Source organism: Urocitellus parryii, chromosome 11 (genome assembly GCF_045843805.1).
Source record: "Urocitellus parryii isolate mUroPar1 chromosome 11, mUroPar1.hap1, whole genome shotgun sequence".
Taxonomy (NCBI): Eukaryota; Metazoa; Chordata; class Mammalia; order Rodentia; family Sciuridae; genus Urocitellus; species Urocitellus parryii.
The window spans coordinates 112,707,500-112,731,852 of NC_135541.1; the positions used below are offsets into that span (position 1 = coordinate 112,707,500).

The 24,353-nt window shown below is 33.7% G+C and overlaps 1 protein-coding gene and 1 pseudogene across 1 annotated transcript in view; one reads left to right on the forward strand and one right to left on the reverse strand.

The window, feature by feature from the left end:
• Nucleotides 1–1,966: 1,966 nt before the first annotated feature.
• Nucleotides 1,967–3,083, reverse strand: LOC113178293 (poly(rC)-binding protein 2 pseudogene; annotated as a pseudogene).
• A 673-nt stretch (nt 3,084–3,756) lies between these two features.
• The window catches only part of LOC144249376 (uncharacterized), a 30,986-nt gene continuing 10,389 nt past the window's right edge, over nt 3,757–24,353 (forward strand). Inside the window, exons 1-3 of the mRNA XM_077791603.1 lie at nt 3,757–3,777; nt 14,448–14,574; nt 16,669–16,673. Coding sequence (XP_077647729.1) covers nt 3,757–3,777; nt 14,448–14,574; nt 16,669–16,673 — 153 coding nt within the window. The remainder of the gene's footprint in view (nt 3,778–14,447; nt 14,575–16,668; nt 16,674–24,353) is intronic.

The window sequence follows — 24,353 nt, forward strand, 5'->3', positions numbered from 1 at the left end:
CTCTTCCCCATCACCTTTTATGAAATTAACTTGATGTTATTTAACAATGCAAATACTTGATCAGCATCAAAACTCTACAGATCCTGAATTATTACAAGAGGAATATATTATGTAACTATTATTTCTATTAAGAAATAGAACATTAATGATGCCACAGAGAACAGCTTCATGTCCTCTTACATTTACTATACCTTCCAGTCACCCTAGTGGTAACTTCAACTATTTTCCTCCAACTAGTTCTTTTAAAGTATTATTCTAAGAAGAGTGGGATAATTTATTCATTTAATTATTATTTAATTATACATTTAATTATACAAAAATGAAATATGTAGCTTATTGTATAGGAAACAAAATCTTACACCAATTATGCTTGATGCTTTGTTGGTGGAGCAAATCAGACGGTGATCCAGGAGTCAGAGAAAAGAGGGGTAGCTCAAAATTTCAGGGCTGGAGCATTAAGAGTTCAGTTATGAGGGGTTACCAGAGTATAAGGAGTGGTGGGATGGGTTGAAGAAAAAAAAAGATTAGGTGTGAGCTACTGGAGACAACTTGAGGGAGCTCAGATGGAACAGGTTTAGAAATGGAGCATCAACAGATTTAAGTTGAGTGAGCAGTGCCTGGAGAGGAAGAAATTAGATGTCTTGAAAGAAAAAGAGTGTGACATCTCTGGTAGAGCTCTAAGAGCAGGAAGTCAGGTGTGTGGCATCCTTGTTTGATTATACCATTAAGTTCTGGTTTTTAGGAATTGCCTAATATGAGGCCACTGGGGTAAGTATTATGCTGCTACAATATTTCCTGTCTTCTCCTGCTTGTGATCAACATTTTTCTCATCTAATACACAGTTAGCAGTTTCTTCTTCCTCCTCAGATCCATTCTTTTACTCCTTCACCACTTTTTCTTCTACTCATTCCACTTTGCCTTTTCTTCCATTGTGTCCATGTTCAGATCCTTGATTCCCAACTATGCCACATACCTTATGCTTGACTCTGACATTGTTGTGGGACTGGACATAGGCTCATTAGAATCTTGGTAACCAGGGTCCTGACTTAAGGAATATGGACAGTGGAAGGTGGTGGCAGATGCAGTCTATTTTCATGGTGAAAGCAGCAGTGGCAGCTCCCTGTTGGAACATTCAGAATATTTTAGTGTCTAAGAGTAGAACTGGTGGCTCATTAAGGTGTACCTATGTAGGCAGTACCAAATCAATTTTCCACAAGGCTCTAAAATTTTGCATGGCAAAGAATAAAGCTTGACAATTCCAATAATTCTTTTTTCATTTAAAATATGCAAGTTTGAACAAGGACAAATATTCCTATGAAGGTGAATCCCAGATACAGGTCAACTGCTTCCATGGATATGCATGTGTGCACCCTCCAAGCATGGAACTGCACATCTATTCTACAGTTAAGAACTAGCAAAGTCTAATCCTCAACCTGGACATAAGGTTTCACAGGAAGCAACTAAATACAGCATTGTAGGAAGAAACAATTGAGAGTGAATAAAAAAAACATGGAAGTGGTAAACAGGAGAAAATATCTTAATTGCAATAAAGGCTTTTATTCAAAACCCAATCAGGGTTCTGTAAGGGATTAAAGGTACAAAAATAACAGGAAGACATCAGGAATAAAACCCACATGAATCACTGTGGCATCCAGTTTCTATTCACAAAGAAAAAGCTCCAGCCCATCTCAATGTTTTTGAAAAATTCCTGACATTACAGAACTAAACTGAAATGTATTAATAGTCCACTCTTACATTTCTGTGACAAACAGAATAAAATCATGAGCCAATAAATAAATAAATAAATAAAAAGCTTATAAAACTAAATATGGATCTCAGCATTAAAAGCTGAACAGAGAAATGAATTAAAACGCTTTAATTAAAAAATCACGAGTGGATGATAAAGTGTGTAGAAACTGAAAATTTACAAACTATTTAAAACCTGTAATGGCTGACTGTTCAGAAACTACATAGATGGATCATGAGTGGTGGTGAACAGCAGAAAGGGATTATGAATGAATCTGCATTGTTCTAGCTGCTCCCCCATGCCAACCCTTTCCCAGGAAAGCCTGATGTTGATTAGATACTGAGCCAGGCTAATGCTGGCAGCAGATCCAGTGATGGTAACCTGCCTATCAGTAGATCCTTCCTCTGGGTTCAAAATTTTGATCTGTGCCCCAGACATCTGACTAATCTCATTAATTCTGGTGCCTTGACATCTGATTATGCAGCCAATAAAATCGTTTGTTGAGTTCATAAGAAGTAGTCTGAGCAGATGCATCCAAACCTGCACTGAATCCAGTGTTGCCACGCATCATAGGAAAATGAGACTGTTTCATTGCCAACTGGTGCAGCTTGGTGAAATCTGGCTGTGGAATGGCATACTGTCCTTTAATGGCATAGGCCTCTAGAGGTGGTTCCTCCAGATCAGGGTTGAGGCACATGGATGGGGTGGTGTGGGGAAAACTCACACTGTCGCTGCCTGTGCTGTACCTGTCCTGACCACCTGCAAAGATGACTGGAGAACTTGATGGCTTGGGCAGGTACAGGGTGGTCATGACCACGCACATCTGTTTGACTCCCTCAATGATGGATTGCAGAATGCCAGCAATAGTGATGGCCCGCTCAGTTGAATTGGGGAGCATAACCCCTGTCACCTGGACTTGAGCCCCTGTACTCTCTCATATTTCCTTAATCTTGAAATCACCTTTTCCAATGAGAGAGCCACACTGACTAGCAGGGACCACCAGCCTCAGAGTGACTGGAGATCTACTGGCAGCTGTAAAATTGGTCATAGAGCTGTTGATGTCCTCTTCCAGTTTGTCAATGATCATAACAAAGGCTTTGAAGATGGCATTAGTGGGTCCAGCCAAAGTGATAATTCTCTCAGGACAATTCCCTTCTGAGATATTGATACGTGCACCACTCTCCTCGCCTATCTTCTTAACCAATTTGCCTTTCTTTTTGATGATACTGCCAACTTCCTTCCCATGCATAAGTTGCCAAATGGTGAGAGTGACATTTAATCCACTTTCAATCACACCGGTGTCCATGTCGAGCAGTATTATGGGGAGCTGGACTTTGAGTGGTCAAGTCATTCGTCACTGGTGGAGGTAAAAGCCAAAAACTGCAGGTGCCAAAGGACTGAGGGCAAAAGGGGAGCGGGCAGGAAGGAGAAGGGTGGGAGGCCAGGGGCGGAGGAGGAGGAAGGGGGAAAGGGACCCAGGAGTGGGTGGAGGGTAAGAGAGGGCGCTCTGGCTGCTGCCTCTGCTGGTCTGGGCCAATTCCAATGTTTTTAATTTCAGTTTTTTTTTTCTTTTCTAGTTAATGTTTTCCTTCCTGGTTGGTATGCAATAATGAATTTGCTTTTTTGTTAACTTGCCTCAGTAGGAGTGACTTATACTCCTTTTTGGAAATTCGTGTGATTGTTGAATATTTCCACTTTTATTAAGTGAATTTAAAAATATTTTGACTGTAACTTACTCTTTTGGTATGCCTTCTTTTCCCCACAAATATAAACCACTTTTATTCTGTCACATCAACTTTTTGCTACATATGTACTTTGCAAGTATTTTCTCGCACTTTATATTTTAGCTTTCATAACTGAGTGTTCCTCATTCTAAAATATTTAAAATTGGTCTCCAGATATATAAATCCATGGAAATATACAGGAAAAAATTGAGTAACAGAGATCACTGATGTAGTTTCTTCTTTCCCAGTATTCAAATAAGTACCATGCACATTTATTGTAAGAGGATGACCAAGGACAGGGAGAAAGTATGAATAGAGTATTAGTTGGAATAATCCAAAGCTCTGTGGGATTGAGAGAGTTTCCAGGGTTCCAAGAAAAAAACAAATAAGTCCTCCACTCTGGACATGGCTCTGTCCTCTGATCTGCATCCAGAGACAGTGTATGATGACACATTTTTATCCATCATACTCACTTTTGTGCATAATTAACCTGTCTTGCTACATTCTCCTGGCTCTGTCCCTTCTCTTTCTTCATCCACTGTGCATGAAATTTCAAATTTCTGTGCATGAATAAAAATGAGCTCAATGGAGTATCTACCTTCTATGTTGCTATAGTTCTCAGATTTTATGATGCTTGAATGTTGTAGCTTGTTATGACAGCACCATTCTCTCTCTCTCTCTCTCTCTCTCTCTCTCTCTCTCTCTCTCTCTTTCTATATATATATATATATATATATATATATATATAATTGTTTTTCTCTCTTGAAGTCTGTATCACTACAAGGAAAAGGGAAACATTTGTAACCACAGAAAAAATACCAATAGCAACTAGAAGCTAGAATGATTCTCTTCCAGAGTTTCTGAAAAGAGTGTGGCTTTGCTAATACTTTGATATTAATTTTCTGTCATGACAATGAAAACATCCATAACTATAAAAGAATGAGTTTTTACTCTTTTAAGCTGTTATATTTGTGATTATTTCCTTAAGCAGCAATGGGAATCTAGAGATTTTTTGCAAGTTTAATTGATGATGTGACCAAACTGAATCATGCTAAAGTGGTAGGTATCAAATATAACTACTGTTTTTCCAGGTTGTGCATATTTTTGCAAATTATAATAGAAAACTGCATAACATATTTTCAGAAACAGAAACAACCTGTTGAGGCAAACTCTTCAAATTTGACAGCATTTTAATTTTTTTCTTAAATGCTGCTTACTGCAGATGTGACTTTGGGAAGTATTCTTTTATATAACTTCTCATTATTTATTTGTTATAAAATATTTTGTTCTAAAATACTTTTGAATATATTTTATTTTTTGCAGTTCAAAAGTGGAGGGCTGATTCTGACAAACTTCCTGAAAATATGTTTTTATTTTTAAGGATTGGAGGAATTCTTTATTGCTTTTGTAATCTACTTAATTGAGAACAGAGAATTTACTGCTTCATGTTTCTTTTACTTCTTTCACTGAGTGGATGTACTTGTGTCTGTTTGGTGGTCTTTTTTTGTTGTTGTTGTTGTTGTTTGTTTGTTTCTGAATTGTAGGTTTTTGAGATTCTCACCAATCTTTTTAACATGGTGAAAGAAAGGTATATACAAAGTAGCTTCCTTGTGTGGCTTGCTATTTTAATTTTGTTCTTTCCCCAACTGTATAATAACAGAGCTTAAAAAGTAGATACTTTCAAGGTCGCCAAAAATGAAGGGTGTAAAACTTTTTTAAAAAAAGTAGCTGAAATGGAAAAGTCAACAAAGCATATGCACCTGGACTTCTGATGAATGTGTATAATGTGGTGAATTTCTGACTGAATGTTATCTAAAGTGTACTGTCATTGTGTAGATAAAAATTTGAGAGTGAAGACTTAAATTCAGAATGTTCACAAACTGTTTTCTCATCTTTAACGTGTTTTAGAGTTTTCATCAGGGATATTAAAAGTTCCCTATACTTCTTATTGTGTAGTGTTTGGTGACTTTGAAACCATTCTTGAATTCACTTTTCTGAAACTTTAAAAAGCTGAGAGCAAAGTATCTTGTAGAACATAAAACAATCAATATAAAGTATAATTGTTGTTTAAATGGTATCTCAAACTATAAGTCATGACATTGAAAATTTATACTTAGAAACATGTGGCACATAGGAAAGAAAATTTACCAAAACCTACATATCTACTAATATTGTAGCCAAAATGTGGCTAATAACATTTCATAATTTATCCATATTATCTATTAAATTCTGTATTTGTTACATTATTGTCAATGTTTTACCACACTGCCTAAGTTTTAAATTACAATTTTTTTTTTTTACCATTTTGCTACCATTGATTGAACCTAGGTACACTTGAGCACTGAGCCACATCCTGAGCTCCCATGCTCTTTTTATATTTTTATTAGAGACAGTGTTTTGCTGAGTGACTGAGAGCCTTGCTAAGTAAAAGAGGCAATATTTGTATTTGTTATCCTGCTGCCTCATTGTCCCAAGTCACTGGAATTATTATAGGTGTGTATCATCATGGCTAGCATGTATTAGCAATCTTATGATTGATACTTGTTTCTCTTTGTTTTATAGTAACCTATGATTATTTCATACAAAAAATTATGCAGTGTATTTTTGGGATGTATAATGTGTACATAAATATTAATAGTAGTTGCATAAAGACTACAAGAAAATAAACAGTCTGTGGTAAGAATTTTATTTTATATTTAGTAAACTCATATAATATTGACTCTAATTAAATTGAAATGATAAGATGGAAATTATAATTTTCATAGCAATCAGAAAAAATAATATATAGTGTCATTGAAATACTAGGAAAGAATAAGCTGAGTTTAATAATTATTTGTTCAAAATTATTGATGTCCTCACTGGTCCTAAATGGTCCAAAGTAAGAAATAACTCAAATGTTCTTGAATGTTAAAATTAACACTTTGTAGTGAGTCCATAAAATATGAAAGCAGCCATCAATACAAACAAACACTGTACTGATGCACACATGCTTATTGACTCTCACAGATACTGTATAGTTCAGCAGCTGTATTTGAATTATATTTCATGATGTCAGGCAAAATAAAAATGTAGTTCTATAATCCAGTACAATAACATCCTTCTGGGAACAAAAAGTTGCATGTGAAAGAAAATGTTTTTTTTTTTTTTTTTTTTTTTTTTTGCGGGGGGGGGATGATGTAAATATTCTGTGCTTAAAAGCAGTGAAGGTTTTTATCATTCTATTTGTTAAAACTATATAATGTTATTTCTATGACATTAAAGAGATGGACATATGATCTCACCAAAAATAAATACAAGGAGAGGGGCTCATCACTTGTTCCCAGTTGAAAATGCATTAGCTCTGTGTGGTTTCCTTGTGTGCTCTGTGGATTTATCCACTTCAGCCTTTCATGTGGGGTTTATAGAAAAAAGATTTGCCATGTTGAAAAAAATAAAAGAATTATTTTCTTATATCTTCAGGTGTTTAGCCAAACTGCTGCTGGAAAAAAAATTCAGTAGATCTATCTTCTTCTCTTGCTTTCATATCAAGAGACTGTTTCATGAAAAGAATATCTAGGTTTAATCTAGGTTAAAAATCATAAGTAGACTATGAAAACCAAAGAAAAGGAACAAACTAAGTTACCTGTATATTGTATGTTATGCACATTTTTTACTATTATCTCATGATGAGAAATAAAAATGATTTATTTAGCTTTATTTTCAAAACATAGTCCAATTTGATCTACCCAAATTATTCCCTATTTAAAAAAAAAAAAACTTGAGTGTTCTTGAAAGTGTTTTAATAGTAAAAAGTAGTAAAGGATATGAAGCTGAAAAGAATCATGCTTCTATAGCAGAGGTGTAATTTTTTAGTTACTAAATTCATAGAAAAGTTTTATTTTTATTTTATTTTATTTATTTATTTACTTATTTATTTATTTTGGTGCTAGGGATTCAACCTAGGGTCTTTTGCATTCAAGGCAAGCACTCTACCAATTTAACTATATCAAGAGCCCTAGAAAATTTGCATGATTATTGTGACCTAGGAAAATCTTTGAGTTTTTGAGTCAGGCAGTTGTGATTCTGAGTTCAAAACCTGACTAGCCTGTACTAGTATCTGTGGTATGGTAAAATTTTATAAATTTAGAATAGACATACAAATATTCTCTGAAAGAAAAGGTAAAAAAGTATAAAATGCAAAAATATCTCCAGTTCAATATCCTTCCCTTTATCCCAGCAAATTGTCAATACTCTTTTATAGCTGTTTTTATCAAGAGATAGTACCTCTTTGTCAATATGTGAATAAAAAAAATGGCTATTATATTACAGCCAGTAGAAGAGAGAGGATATGGAAATGTACTGGTATTGTGCTTAGACATAGAGTGTCTTGATTTCTTCCCATTTTTATCTATGTAAACCCCACCATCTTAAGAAGGAGAAGCTCATATTAGGCTTATGAAGGAGAAGAGACCATGTGGATGAGAATGAAGACTAGAGTGGACAGCCATTTCTCTTCCAGGAACAGGGCAACCATGTCAAATAGCAGAGCATATGCTTGTAAAAATTTCTGCTGAAATCAGAATAGCCCAGAAAAACCTAGTCTAAATTTGGCTTACTCATAAGCTGTTCATTTGAATCATGAATTAGTAAGTTGGCTGGTAGTGTGTAATACTTGACAGCTTGGTAATACTTGATAGCTTAAATGCATTTAATAGAAACAGGAAGCCAGAATTCAAAACGTGCTAATTTCAAGTTAACTGCATAGATTTAGGCATGGAAAAAGCACTAAATTTATTTTTCTTGATTTAACACTGAAAGTTCTATAAAATGATTTTGAGTAACGCCAAAATGCATATAGACATGAAAATATTATTAGTACTTTAACTCACAGCATACTCTACAAAAAAAGATAAACCAGACAACCATAGCTGGATCCCTAGGATGAAGGCCCAATGGCAAAATAAAAAAGTTTTAATCTTTTTGTCCACAACTAAATTTTAGTCTCAAGGTGTAGACTGACATGAAGACATGAGGACACTTCCCCCTGGATTTGCATCATCCTTTGTTTGCTGTCTAATATATGAAAAGGCTACTGACCTTAACAATTATCACTATAGAAGAATGCCCTGCCTTAGACAACTCTCATCTTATAGCACACTCCTGGGTCTAAAAATACCATTTCTTTCTCATTTGGCTTAAAGAAGAAATATTGTTAAGAAAGACATGTTTTTCAGCTCTAATAAGAAAAGAAGATTTCAGTTATTCAATTTTCTGCAGTCCAGGAAACCACAGCACTCAGATATAAACTTGTGATGTGGCATCCATTTGCCACATGTGGCTAATGAGTTTTTGGAATGTGGCTGATCTACATTGAGAAGTATTAGAAGTGAAAAGAAGTGTGAGAATTGAAAGTTGAATGAAAAATACATGTAGTCAGCTAACAAATTTCATTGTTTATATATTAGAATGATAAAATTATGGATATTTTCTGTTAAAAATATAATAGTTTTCTTGGAAAATATAGTCATAATTTTATTATGTAATAAAAATTTTAATTATTTTATAACTTAAATTATTATAAAGTACCAATTTTGTGATAACTTATGAATTATAAGAATTTATTTATAAATTATTATAATTATTTTATTTGTTTTACTTGTGACCTCTAAAAGTTCAGTTACACATATATTTATCATTTTATTTCTTTTAACTATGATGCTATAGAATATTGACTACTTTTTCTAAAATCTAGCTGCATCAAAATTTCTGAACATGAGCTCAGTGTGTTGTTGCGTTCCTATAATGCTGGTGTCTCAGGAAAGTAAAGAAAGTTAATCACAGCTTAGGGCCAGCCTCAAAGACTTAGTGAGATTCTGGAAATATATATATATATATATATATATATATATATATATATATATTTTTTTAAACAATATATATATTTTAAACAACTGGAGACATTTCTCAGTGATGCATCACTGGAGTCTATCCCTGGAACCAAACAAACAAGCCTCATTTAGCCAGAGTATGAAGGTTATGAAACCCAAAAATGTAAAATAATTCCCACTATATTATTTGCATTTTTAATCTGTCATTGGCATTATTGTCACTGATAATTGATGTAACATTATATTAAACATTAAATACTTATGTCCCTTTGTATAGCCAAGTCTTCTTGCACATAGAAAGCTCTGTCTGAGAAGGCATATAATTAATATTTTTTTTTATTTTGGGGTCCTATAGCCTGAGTTGAAATTGCTTCACCTTCCACTCAGAGGCAGAGAGGTCTGAGCTTGGTATTTTTTTTTTATATTCAGGTAAAAATTATTCAATCAGAAGTGATTTGGGTGATAATTATTGAATCAGAGCAACAACCAAAGAATAGAGGGTAGGCTTCAAAATCTGGGAGACAATTCATCTCTGTCTCAGGCAAATCTCTTGATTCATCTCCAGGTTTTGTGATGCCTGGGTGACTCTGTCAGAGGCACTTTTCCTCTAACATTCAGGATCTACTTTATTTTTAAAAATGATATGTCTGCAGGACTGGGCATTATGAAACAGAAGAAAGGGGCAGAGTAAAACTAGTCAGAACTAATTGTGAGAACCTGGGTTTCCTGAGGTCACCTTTGTAATCTTTAACCCTGCCTTAAATTTGATAAAGCTCAATATACTGTCCCTCCGGCCCTAAGAATGGTGTTGACAGTCAGGATTCTACTTTTTGTCCTGTGCCAGATTGGTGACCTCTGCCTGGCCTGAAACCAACTCTGTACTTTCTTGCCTACACCCCTTCAGAGTGGATATTAAAGAAAGGACCAGGGCATGAGAATTTTGATTCATTGAAATAATTAATATTTGGGAGGAGGTATGGTCCAAGGAGTTTTCAGTTTCTCTTTCCTTACCAGGTGGCACCCATTTTTAAGTGCATTTTCCTAATGTGTGGTAAGCATGATTTTCTGAAGTTTCACCTTTTCTCAGCTAATTTACTATAATACGAAGTATGGTTCCCTGGAACATTTCAAATAACACAGGGTTTAAAATCAGCTTTTCCTCTTAGGTTTGGATGGAATTTTTAAAAGTGAGTGTGCGTGTGCATTTGTGTGGTTGTACTTTCACATGAGAGGAACATGTGGTTATAACATGAAACTCTTTGAAAAAGTATTTGTACCTAATGCCAGGTGTGAAGATGCATGTTCATAATCTCAGCATTTTAGTAGGATGAAAAAAGAGGATCAATATATTAAAAGTAAAAAAAATATAAAAGGGAGTGAAATGATGCTAAGTATGTAGGCAGTCCTGAGTTTAATCCTTGGTATTAAAATTAAAAACAAATCTTTGAACCTTTTGTTTATTTGTCTTTTATAAGAATAGACAGCAAGTTTAGGGCCCCCTTAGAAACTTTAGAGTGTGATGTCTCTTCAGTATCTGCCATGTTTTTGAGTGGCCATGGTGTAAAAGTTACATGAATCTGACCCAAGGTGCCCACAGCTTCCATGTTTGTTGAATTACCTACAGAATACCAACTTGTGTGTAACCCTCCCTTCCTACCCAGCAGCCTGTAATCAGGGAATGATGCACCTTGTTGGACTAGCTGGATACTCTAGATATTACAGGAATATTCTTTATAGGTTTCATCTGTATCTTAAAAGAAAGGCAAATATTATTTTTGTCCTCCCTTTTCTTACTCATCTAGGGAAAAATGATTATAAGGTGCCAGAATTTGAATGGAAAATAAACTGTTCCGAGAATTCCAGAAAAAAAAAAAAAATCCTAGTGTGTTTGTTCAGAAGTCTTCAAAGAAAAACTCACTGTATGCTAATTGAAAGACACAATTTGTACCTCAAGTTTGGGGTGGTAACCAAATATTTAAGTAAATAGAAAGGTGGATGAAGAATGTCTCATTTTGTTTAACATTTCATTACCTATGAAATGTAATTTATCACTAATATTTGAAAGATTAAAAAAAATGTTTCCAAAGAGAAAAGATAGAGGGAAATTTTAGAATAAAATTACATTCAAACTAAGGTCAATTTTTGAGCCTGCAACAGAACATTATTGAAGGTTAAGTTAGATCTTAATTCCATCTGTGGCTATAGTTTTCATTGCTGTGGAGCTATTTCTAGAATATCAGATTGGAAAAATTCAGAAATAGGTAATAAGCAGCTTTTCTTTCTAAATCTATATTGCAATACTTCAAATATATCAAATATAACATATGGATGCATCTAAAATCTTAGGCTGTCAAGGGCTTGTTTTTAGAAAAAAAAAAAAAAGAAGAAGAAGGTGAAAAGCAGGTGGACCAAAGGAGTTTAGAACATTTATGTCTTTCTGGGAACATTAGGACATGCCAGTAATAACAACTACCTGGAAGTTGAGGGAGAAAGGTCAAAGTTCAAGATTTGTGTAGCAACTTAGTGAGACACTGTCTCAAAAGGAAAAATAAATTAAAAGGCATAGGATATATCTCAGTTGTAGAATGCTCCCGTACCAAAAAAATAAATATATCAAAATTCCAAATGAAGGATCCCTTACCCTGAAGTCAATGAATAAGTATTTTAAGAGTTTTAAGAAAATTGAATATATGTTTGTTTGGGCTGAGATGTGATGGGTCAATATTCTAAGGGTCTCACATAGAGAAAAAACTTAAGCTTCATTTTTATTTTTTCTTTTACAAATATTTTGTTCTTATCCCTTAATGTAAAAGTGTTCAATTAAATATTTTTGATGAAAACAAATGGAAATATGCATAATAATGAGTAACTGAAACAGCATAGTTAAAATAGTGAGGATCTTCTAAATCATAATGGGAAGGGGGCTCTTCACTGCTGTAGCAGAACAGAAAAATTGGAGGTAATATCTTCAACAAGTTATTTCCTAAAATGACCTATATAGTGTCCAATTTTTCTCTGACATTTTTTATGTTCTATGCAAGTTTTCTATTGTCAACTTCCTGATTTATATAATTTATAAGAACCTGGTATGCATAAGTGTGTTCTTTTTTTTATCAGAATAAGTAACTTGAGCATGTAGATATTGAGATGTTAAATTATAGAAAATGAATCATAAATATAAATGTTTTTCTATTCTGGGGCTTGAAACTGGTACCTCAGTTAGTAAAATTTGAAAGGAGTGAACCTTAACCTTGAGGGATCTGTACTAAATGGTATCATAAATGAATTATTGGACTACTAGTTGTTGAAATAATAGTTGTGCAAATTTGAGTATTTGGTATCAAAAGGGGTTGCAGAGTCAGAAGTGGTGGCACACACCTGACATCACAGTTTTGTGGAAAAATGAGGTTGAAAGAAAGTAAGTTTGAGTCCAGTCTCAGTAATTTAGAAGTCCTAAGCAATTTTGTGAGCCCAATTATCAAAATTAAAAAAAAAAAAAGAAACTTCTAGAAATGCCTTTCCGGGGTAGAGTGCCCTTGGGTTAAATATCTAAATAATAATAATAATAATAATAATAATAATAATAATAATAATACAGAAAAAAGATATCACAGATCAGAACTTTAAACTAACTTCACCTATGTGTTTATTCACTAGTGATAACTGAGACCCATGGAAAAAGTAGTATTTTTATGCTGTCAGGGAGGCATTTAAGGTGCCAGAACCTTTCAGAATTTTTTTAAAATTTTATTTTATTTTTTATTGGTTATTCAAAACATAAAAAACTCTTGACATATCATTTTTCATACATTCGATTCAAGTGGGTTATGAACTTCTATTTTTATCCCAAATACAGATTGCAGAATCACATCAATTACACATCCACATTTTTACATAATGCCATATTAATAACTGTTGTATTCTGCTACCTTTCCTATCCTCTACTATCCCCCCTCCCCTCCCCTCCCATCTTCGCTCTCTACCCCATCTGTTGTAATTTAATTCTTTCTCTTGTTTTTTTTCCCTTCCCCCTCAAATTCTCTTATATGTAGTTTTGTATATCAATGAGGGTCTCCTTCCATTTCCATGCAATTTCCCTTTTCTCTCCCTTTCCCTCACACCTCATGTCTCTGTTTAAAGTTGATCTTTTCCTCCTGCTCTTCCTCCCTGCTCTGTTATTAGTTGTTCTCATTATATCAAAGAAGACATTTGCTACTTGGTATTCTCTCACTTCCTACTTTGAAATGAGCCAGGTGAGAATACAGTTTCACAGTGAGAGTGATTATCCAAATCTGGGAATGTTAAACTGATATGTCAGTTTCCTTATAAACTGAGAGATTAACAGTCTATTCACTTAATTTGCTTTTTAATTTTTTATAACTTTTTTTGCCATGTAATTCAAGTTGATCCAAGGACTTAAGTGTTTTTTAATACTTTGACAATTAAAATTTTTATTCTATTGTTTTAGAAGTGAGTTGTGATGTTGTGGTCTGAAGAAGTAAAAGTAATTTTTTAAATACAATACTTGTTTTATGGTATGTGTAAATATGAGAAGATAGACAACTTTGACCATTCAAATAAATATGTGGACTGTTGGATGTTTTCGTGTGTCTTTAGTGATCTCATATGGTCACTGAGGTGACCACTGTTGTATGAGTAAAATTATTACTTATAATTTTGCTATGCATGTCTCAAGTATCATTGCTTTGTTTGTTTGTGCTTCTTTTGAATATTCAGTAACTAATTGCTATTATTATTCATCCTTTGGGATTATGTTAGATTTTTTTTCCACTTCTTTGTGTCAGTGTTTTACTTCACATATGCTGCTCCCTGGGTTCCATTATACCACTTTATCCACCAATTTTGCTGCTTGTAACTAATTATTAGGGCTGGGAATATCGCTTAGTTGGTAGAGTGCTTGCCTTGCATACACAAGGCCCTGGGTTCAATCCCCAGCACCACAAAAAAGTATCTTATTGAATGGATGAGGTCACTACTATATGTGAAAGACACTTTTTTTTTTAACTCTCAGTACATTTTTTATGAAATAAATACGATGTCATTAATCATATAGTTTATGTGATATATATTTACTCATTTTTATTTCAGGAACCATTGACATTAAGTGATGTGATCATTGATTTTTCTGAAGAGGAATGGAAATGCCTGGACCCTTCTCAGCAGACTTTATATGGAGATGTGATGTTAGAGATCTGTAGAAACCTACTCTTTATTGGTGAGCCTAAATTTAAGTCAGAATTTCTAATTCAAAACCAAGGATTATTTTGTTTTTAAACTTTGTAGAGTGTCTTATTGCAATTTCTATTCTGCATGAAAAAAGTTTTAGATTCTTATTTTTAGGACAAAGATTGGCATTTGTTTATGTAGAAAAAAATGTTAAAGGTTTTTCTTTTTATGTTTAATTTATCTTTTCTAAGTAGTGGTCACAATGTAGAGAATGAAAATAGTTTCAAATTATTTTTTAGTGTTTTTGTCTGGAAAAAATGGGAAATAATTGTGTAGAATCTTATGGGGTATTTTCTTTTTCTTTTTTCCTAATGAGGACAACATTAAAAAGACTTCTGTAGTTACCAAGAAAATAACAAATTGTGACACATTTCATTTTCCATCAAACATTTTTGCTTTCTCGAAGTAATCCTTGGTCACCTTTCTGTCCCCAAAGAAATAACTTTAGGATTTAAAGAGAAAACCAACAGTAGACATATCAAAGTGGGTAGAAATCAATGAATCAAATAATACAGATAAGAGGTCCAAATGTCAAAGAGGAATTCACATTTTAAAATGTTAATTGATAAGCTAAAATCCAACAGAAATTAGTTTTTTCAAGCCTAGGTTTGTTTCCATTGCAATCAATAAAGAGCATTCCATGCTCCATATTTACCATGCAATCAATTATTTAAGCTCCTTCTTGTCCTCCAGTGATCTCCGTACATTCAAATTAACAAAGTATTGTAGGACAGTAAAAGAAGAAGAAGAAGAAGAAGAAGAAGAAGAAGAAGAAGAAGAAGAAGAAGAAGAAGAAGACAACACATAGACAAGAGGCAGGAAAGGTGGCATAATGGCAAAGAGACCAAGCTGCCAAGCTTTATTTATATCAATATGTTAATTTAGGTCATTGGCATCATAACTACATATTGTTTATTTTATTACTAGGCAGGTTAGAAATTTAGCAACATTATACACTTTATTCCTCAGTTATATACTAAGTTACAATGTGCAAACTTAGGAGTTTTGTGTAGCTCTCAAGAAATTCCATTGTATAAACTTACCTGTATGTTGAGAGCCACAGCCAAAGGGGCCCCAGCAAACTTCCAGCTGCCAGCTGATGATTGGCTCACAGTGGCCCCAGCAACATCTAGCTGATTGGCTCCTCCACGGAGCTGCTCATTGGGGGACTTCTTTGGCTCCGCCCATGCAACCCAGCCAATCGGCCTCAAGAGCAAGAGGATAGTGGGAGGTGGAGAGGCTGGTGTGGGGATGAGAGGCTTGTGGGAAGCCGGTGGTGGCAGTTGGACTCAGGGTTTTTTCCTGAGGAGCTGTTTTGTTTGGCGTTTGTAGTTCTAAAAATAAGGTTAGTTTTTTTTGACAAGTGGCTCCTGAATTGTGCCCAGCCAGACTGCGACACCTGTATGTAGAGAGTTTCAGGCTCATTGAAACATTGTGCTTGTTAAAAAAAAAAAAGAGAGAGAGAGAGTTCCTTTATTCTCAGGAGCTGTCTTCCACAGATCATGTTTGAGGCTGATAAGACTCTAGTGCAGAGCCTTTTTGAGCAGAGCATTGCCATAGCAGCTTGACATCGCACATGCATTTAATTACATTACTAGCTCCTAGGGAAAATTCCAGGGCATTCTAAGGGTGGGAAACAGACTGCCTGTTACTCCTGGCCTAGGAATTTGCTCACCAGAGGAATGATTCTCTGTATATTTTCACAGTAAGAATCCCTACAAAATATTCCACAATGCCTGTGAGGATATTCATAACCTGGCACTTATTTGTATTCAGGAGGCTCCCTTGAAAATCTGCTAATTTCCGAATACCTCTAAGTAAAACCACAATATATTAATATTATAGAAGATTTTTTTAAATATAATTTAAATATTTATTCATTCAAAATTTTATCATCAGAGCTTTATATGAATGCTTAAACTGGACATTCTGTGAATTTATTCTGCTATGTAATGAATAGCAGTAATTCACAATGCCTGCTCCTAGTGGTTATGTAAATATAGCTGATCAATGTGGTTTAAAGAAGAATTTTCAGGGCTTAGACTGTAGTTCAGTGGCAGAGGGCTTGCCTCACACATGTGAGGTACTGTGTTTGATCCTTAGCACTACATAAAAGTAAACAGATAAAATAAATGCATTCTGTCCACCTATACCTACAAAATAATTAAAACAAAGATTTCTATTGTAATGCAATTATTCAGAATTTTGTGGGTTACATTACTCTAATTCTTGTGTCTTTTTTGACTTTCACTCTTTAGACAGCTGCAGCGTTTTCATTAGTTTTTCTCACATCAGTGATATTGTTTTAATTTTTATATCTATATGTTATGATTAAATAGAAATTATCATAATTTGTCACTTTAGGTGAAATTATATTGCACTTGAACCATGTGCCAATTTTCAATCAAGTTTTCTATACTTTTACTTACATGTATAAATATTACCCCTCTTTTATTTATGATTTATATATAGTGCCTTGATTGTTTACCCTGTTCTTGTGCTTCTTCATGTAATGTATCTAAATTTTTTTATATATATACACACTGCAGATTGAACTCAGAGTTTCTATATATATAAATTTTGATATATACATGTATATATACTGCAAATTGAACTCAGAGGTTCTTATAATATTTACCTTCATCATCACCCCCTTTTGACTTTTAGTTTAAAATAGACTCTTGCTAAGTGGCTAAAGCTAAAATTGTATTTCCATGCCTCAGACTTCCAAGTAGCTAGAATTAATGGCATATTCATCATCTCTCTATATATGAATCTATTGTTTTGTCTAGGAGTAAGATTTTAGCTTTTTAAAGGTACCATAAAGATTTTTACAATTCTTTTAACTTTTATATATTTGTTAAATTTGTAATTGTGATCAAAACTGTGTAACTTTCCTGAATTTACTGTCTTATATATTTTAAATTTACTGGTCAGTAGTGTTCTTTCAAATTTTTTTGTAACATTTTTTCTAGAAAGTTTGGATCAACTAAAAAATAAGTTCATTTTTCATCTAAACAAGTGCTCCTTTGTCACACTTTTTCATCCCGGATGCCATTCCTTTTGGTCTGTATATTTGACTACAGTAGATATCTCTCATAAGTAGATTTACCTGTTTTTTTTTTTTTGTCAATTACTATTTCACTTAACACACTATACTAAAAGTTGACTGTTGTAAATATTATATAATTTCTTATCTTTGAAAAGTTTGAAAACTTTTCATAGTTCATTCCAAATTGCCTTCATGTAATTATGTGAAATGATATTCAATTGATCTCTATTGAATGTTGTTTTAATGAGAATAGATGTGTAAATTTATTTTGATTTTACCATCAAGTTGAGGGCTAGTTGATGTACTTTCAGTTTTCTTACTCGTGGCTTTCTCAATTACCCTCAAAATATATTGAATATTGTAGCTTTTATTATTTTTATATCAGGAAGCAGTTTATAAAAAATTTTAATATGTGTAGTTATTGATGCTCCCAGTGTATTCCACAGAATTGTTCAAATAACTTATTTGTTTATACAAAAGTAATATTGATTGTTTGGTATTACATGGACTGCTTAGATTGTTTGGGGTGCTATAGGATTTTTTTTTTCTTTTTTCTTTCTTTCTTTTTCTTTCTTTTTTTTTTTTTTTTAGCAGAGGTTCTTTACAATTAAGCCACATCAACAACCCTTTTTTGGGAAGGGTACTGGGGATTGATCTCTGAGGCACTTGGACACTGAGCTACATCCCAAGCCCCCATTTTTTATTTTATTTAGAAATATGGTCTCCTTGATTTGCTTAGTACTTTTCTTTTGATGAGGCTGGCTTTGAACTCAAAATCTTGCTGTCAGACTCCCAAGCTGCTTGAATTACAGATGTGTGTTACCATGTCTGGCTGGCAGCTTTTTTTATATTTCTTTTTGTTAAAGTGTCTATCTAAGTTGCTTAGGGCCTTGTTTAATCACTGAATTTGGCTTTAAACTCATATTCATAAATTTTGAATATCACTTTCACTTTTGTTTTGGAACTTATTATGTTATGTTAGAAAGCAACTTCAATATTTTCATATCTTTAACATTTGTTTTGTGCTTTTAACCTGATCTCTTTGGAATAATATTCCATACACTATAGATTGCCTCTGTAAACCTAATTAATTTTTAATGCTTTTTGAAGTTTTTTTTTTTTTTTTTTAATTCTGTGGGTACTAATGCAATGCTATTTTTTTTTCTTTGCATTAATTGGGAATTGATGTCTCCTACTATAGCTTTGTTTCTTTCTATGATGTTTAATTTTTAGTATGTGTTTTCTTTCTATATATGAAAAATATGATTTGTGTTACAAATATATTCACTATGATTGTATTCCCAGGATTGGTCATATTTATCTTTATATAATAATCTACTTTGTCTCTTATTTATATAGTATTATAATCTTTGCAATTTTGAGTGTAATATTTGTTGTATCTTTTTGATTTAGTCTTTTTGTGACCTTATATCTAAAGAGAATCTTCTGTAGATTTACATCTGAAATAGTTAACATACTTTTAGGTTTAATCTTGTTAGTCACATTGTGTTCTGATTAGGTTTTTTCAAAATAGTTTATTTGTACTTAAGTTACTGATGAGGAAGAACTTACTTCTGTAGATTTCAATTTTTGTTTATTTCTTATAATTTTTTTCTACTATTAAAAAACTGCCTTAATTTGTAGTTCATAAATTTTTATAGTGATATTTCAATTTTTTCCTATTTTTTTATCTTTGATGTTTATTTTGTCATTATTTGGAATTACATAAAAGTACTTAAAAACAGTAGAATAAATTGGAAATAACATTCTTATGTTCTTATGTGAATACACAACCAGTGTAACTCCACAAAATTTACCACCACACAAATAGGTAGTTATACTTTATGAATGTATAATATGTGAAGATATGTTCTACTGTCATGTATTACTATAGAAGAAATTTAAAAATTTTTTTAGTTTGCACTATGTTTCAAACTGAATTAACTTTGGTTTTGTAAGATAATCAGTGTCTTTACATGTGTTGCCATGATTTATTATTGATTTCACAACCGCTTTTCTAACTTATGCTGATTAACAAAGAATTATGATAATTTTTACACTTTAGTTTTCCAAATTCTATAGTAGAATCAAATGTTTTATGTACAACAATGAAAGTAAAATAAAATATATATTTGTATATGTATATATATATTTTTTTTCACATAAGCTTTCAAATTTTTTATCATTTCTGTTGTGCAGATTTATTTTATTGGAAAGATTCCATTGATTATTTCTCTTAGAGCAGGCCAAGAAATAAAGTCACTTTGGAATATGTATATATCTTAAGCCTGTATTTTTCTTAAAGTTTAAAAAATGGTATTGTTGGATAAAGTATTCTAGGTTCATATTTTCTTTTTCTTTCAACATTCATACCTTTATGCTCCAATTCTTTTCTGGAAGCCTTCTTCAAAGAAATCAATGGTTAACCATAAAACAATATCATTATAATTAAAATTTCTCTTTTTCTTAGTCATATCAAAATTTTTTCTTGAAGAGTTTCAAAAGTTTGATTGTAAATTTATTAACTTGTGTTATTTATTTATTTATTCATTTATACTGGGGGTTTAACTCAGGGACACTCAATCATTGAGCCACATCACCAGCCTATTTTGTATTTTGTTTAAAGACAGGGTCTCACTGAGGTGCTTCATGCATCACCATTGCTGAGTCTGTCTTTGAACTCATAATCCTCCTGCCTTAGCCTCCCCAGATGCTGGTATTACAGTCATACACTACATTATCCAGACCTACCTGTGTCTTTTAATTAATTCTAGCCTTTAATATATTCTTCAAATTTCTTTTTTTTTTTCATTATATATATATATTTTTTTTTATTGTTGTTCGTTCAAAACATTACATAGTTCTTAATACATCATATTTCACAGTTTGATTCAAGTGGGTTATGAACTCCCAATTTTACCCCGTATACAGATTGCTGTATCACATCAGTTACCCTTCCATTGATTGACATATTGCCTTTCTCTTGTCTGATGTATTCTGCTGTCTGTCCTATTCTCTACTATCCCCCCTCCCTTCCCCTCCCCTCCCCTCCCTTCCAATTTTCTCTCTCTACCCCTTCTACTGTAAATCATTTCTTCCATTTGTATTATCTTGTCTTACCCCTCCTTTCCTCTTATATGTCATTTTTGTATAACCCTGAGGATCGCCTTCCATTACCATGCGATTTCCCTTCTCACTCCCTTTCCCTCCCACCTCTCATCCCTGTTTAATGTAAATCTTCTTCTCAAGCTCTTCGTCCCTACCCTGTCCTTGTTTACTCCCCTTATATCAAAGGAGTCATTTGGTATTTGTTTTTTAAAGATTGACTAGCTTCACTTAGCATAATCTGCTCTAATGCCATCCATTTCCCTCCAAATTCTATGATTTTGTCATTTTTTAATGCAGAATAATACTCCATAGTATATAAATGCCACATTTTTTTTATCCATTCATCTATTGAAGGGCATCTAAGCTGGTTCCACAGTCTTGCTATCGTGAATTGAGCTGCTATGAACATCGATGTAGCAGTGTCCCTGTAGCATGCTCTTGTTAGGGCTTTAGGGAATAGACCGAGAAGGGGAATAGCTGGGTCGAATGGTGGTTCCATTCCCAGCTTTCCGAGAAATCTCCATACTGCTTTCCAAATTGGCTGCACCAATTTGCAGTCCCACCAGCAATGAACAAGAGTGCCCTTTTCCCCGCATCCTCTCCAGCACTTATTGTTGTTTGACTTCCTAATGGCTGCCAGTCTTACTGGAGTGAGATGGTATCTTAGGGTAGTTTTGATTTGCATTTCTCTGACTGCTAGCGATGGTGAGCATTTTTTCATGTACTTGTTGATTGATTGTATGTCCTCCTCTGAGAAGTGTCTGTTCAGGTCCTTGGCCCATTTATTGATTGGGTTATTTGTTATCTTATTGTCTAATTTTTTGAGTTCTTTGTATATTCTGGTTATTAGGGCTCTATCTGAAGTGTGTGGAGTAAAGATTTGTTCCCATGATGTAGGCTCCCTGTTTATCTCTCTTATTGTTTCTTTTGCTGAAAAAAAACTTTTTAGTTTGAGTAAGTCCCATTTGTTGATTCTATTTGTTAACTCTAGCGCTATGGGTGTCCTATTGAGGAATTTGGAGCCCGATCCCACAGCGTGTAGATCATAACCAACTTTTTCTTCTATCAGATGCCATGTCTCTGATTTAATATCAAGCTCCTTGATCCATTTTGAGTTAACTTTTGTGCACGGCGAGAGATAGGGATTCAGATTCATTTTGGTGCAAATGGATTTCCAGTTTTCCCAGCACCATTTGTTGAAGATGCTATCCTTCCTCCATTGCATGCTTTTAGCCCCTTTATCAAAAATAAGATAGTTGTAGTTTTGTGGATTGGTTACTGTGTCCTCTATTCTGTACCATTGGTCCACCCGCCTGTTTTGGTACCAGTACCATGCTGTTTTTGTTACTATTGCTCTGTAGTATAGTTTGAAGTCTGGTATCACTATACCGCCTGATTCACACTTCCTGCTTAGTATTGTTTTTGCTATTCTGGGTCTTTTATTATTCCATATGAATTTCATGATTCTTTTATCGATTTCTACAAGATATGCTGTTGGGATTTTGATTGGCATTGCATTGAACTTATAGAGAACTTTTGGTAATATCGCCATTTTGATGATGTTAGTTCTGCCTATCCATGAGCAGGGTATATTTTTCCATCTTCTAAGGTCTTCTTCTATGTCTTTCTTTAGGGTTCTGTAATTTTCATTGTATAAATCTTTCACCTCTTTTGTTAGGTTGATTCCCAAGTATTTTATTTTTTGGGGGGATATTGTGAATGGAGTGGTTGTCCTCATTTCCGTTTCAGAGGATTTGTCACTCATATACAGGAATGCCTTTGATTTATGCGTGTTGATCTTATATCCTGCCACTTTGCTGAATTCATTTATTAGCTCTAATAGCTTCTTTGTAGACCCTTTTGGGTCTGCTAGGTATAGAATCATATCATCTGCAAATAGTGATAATTTAAGTTCTTCTTTTCCTATTTTTATGCCTTTAATTTCTTTCATCTGCCTAATTGCTCTGGCCAGTGTTTCGAGGTCTATGTTGAACAGAAGTGGTGAGAGAGGGCATCCCTGTCTTGTACCAGATCTTAGAGGGAATGCCTTCAATTTTTCTCCATTCAGAATGATGCTGGCCTGTGGCTTATCATAGATTGCTTTTACAATGTTGAGGTATGATCCAGTTATCCCTAATTTTTCTAGAGTTTTGAACATAAAGGGATGCTGTACTTTGTCGAAAGCTTTTTCTGCATCTATCGAGATGATCATATGGTTCTTATTTTTAAGTCTATTGATGTGGTGGATAACATTTATTGATTTCCGTATATTGAACCAACCTTGCATCCCAGGGATGAATCCTACTTGATCATGATGTATAATTTTTTTGATATGTATTTGAATCCGATTCGCCAGAATTTTATTGAGGATTTTTGCATCAAGGTTCAATAGAGATATTGGTCTGTAGTTTTCTTTCTTTGAAGTGTCTTTGTCTGGTTTCGGAATCAGGGTGATGTTGGCCTCGTAGAATGAATTTGGAAGTTCTCCCTCTTTTTCTATTTCCTGAAATAGCTTGAAAAGTATTGGTGTTAGTTCCTCTTTAAAGGTTTTGTAAAACTCTGCTGTATACCCATCCGGTCCTGGGCTTTTCTTAGTTGGTAGTCTTTTGATGGTTTCTTCTATTTCCTCTATTGTTATTGGTCTGTTTAGGTTGTCTATATCCTCCTGGCTCAATCTGGGCAGATCATAAGACTCAAGGAATTTATCTATGCCTTCACTATCTTCTATTTTATTGGAGTATAAGGATTCAAAGTAATTTCTGATTATCTTCTGTATTTCTGAAGTGTCTGTTGTGATATTGCCTTTTTCATAACGTATGCTAGTAATTTGGGTTCTCTCTCTTCTTCTCTTCGTTAGCATGGCTAAGGGTCTGTCAATTTTATTTATTTTTTCAAAGAACCAGCTTTTAGTTTTGTCAATTTTTTCAATTGTTTCTTTTGTTTCAATTTCATTAATTTCAGCTCTGATTTTAATTATTTCTTGCCTTCTACTTCTTTTGCTGTTGTTTTGCTCTTCTTTTTCTAGGATTTTGAGATGAAGTATGAGATCATTTATTTGTTGGTTTTTTCGTTTTTTTAGGAATGAACTCCAAGCAATGAATTTTCCTCTTAGAACTGCTTTCAATGTGTCCCATAGATTCCGATATGTTGTGTCTGTGTTTTCATTTAACTCTAGGAATTTTTTAATTTCCTCCTTGATGTCTTCTAAAACCCATTGATCACTCAGCAACCTATTGTTCATTCTCCAGGTGATGCTTGATTTTTCCTTTCTTCTTTTATCATTGATTTTCAGTTTCATTCCATTATGATCAGACAAGATGCATGGTATTATCTCTACCTCTTTGTATTGTCTAAGAGTTGCCCTGTGACATAGTATATGGTCTATTTTTGAGAAGGTTCCATGTGCTGCTGAGAAAAAGGTGTAGCTACTTGATGTTGGGTGGTATAGTCTATATATGTCATTTAAGTCAAGGTTGTTAATTGTGTTATTGAGTTCTATAGTTTCCTTGTTTAACTTTTGTTTGGAAGATCTGTCCAGTGGTGAGAGAGGTGTGTTGAAGTCTCCCATGATTATTGTATGGTGGTCTATTAGATTCTTGAACTTGAGA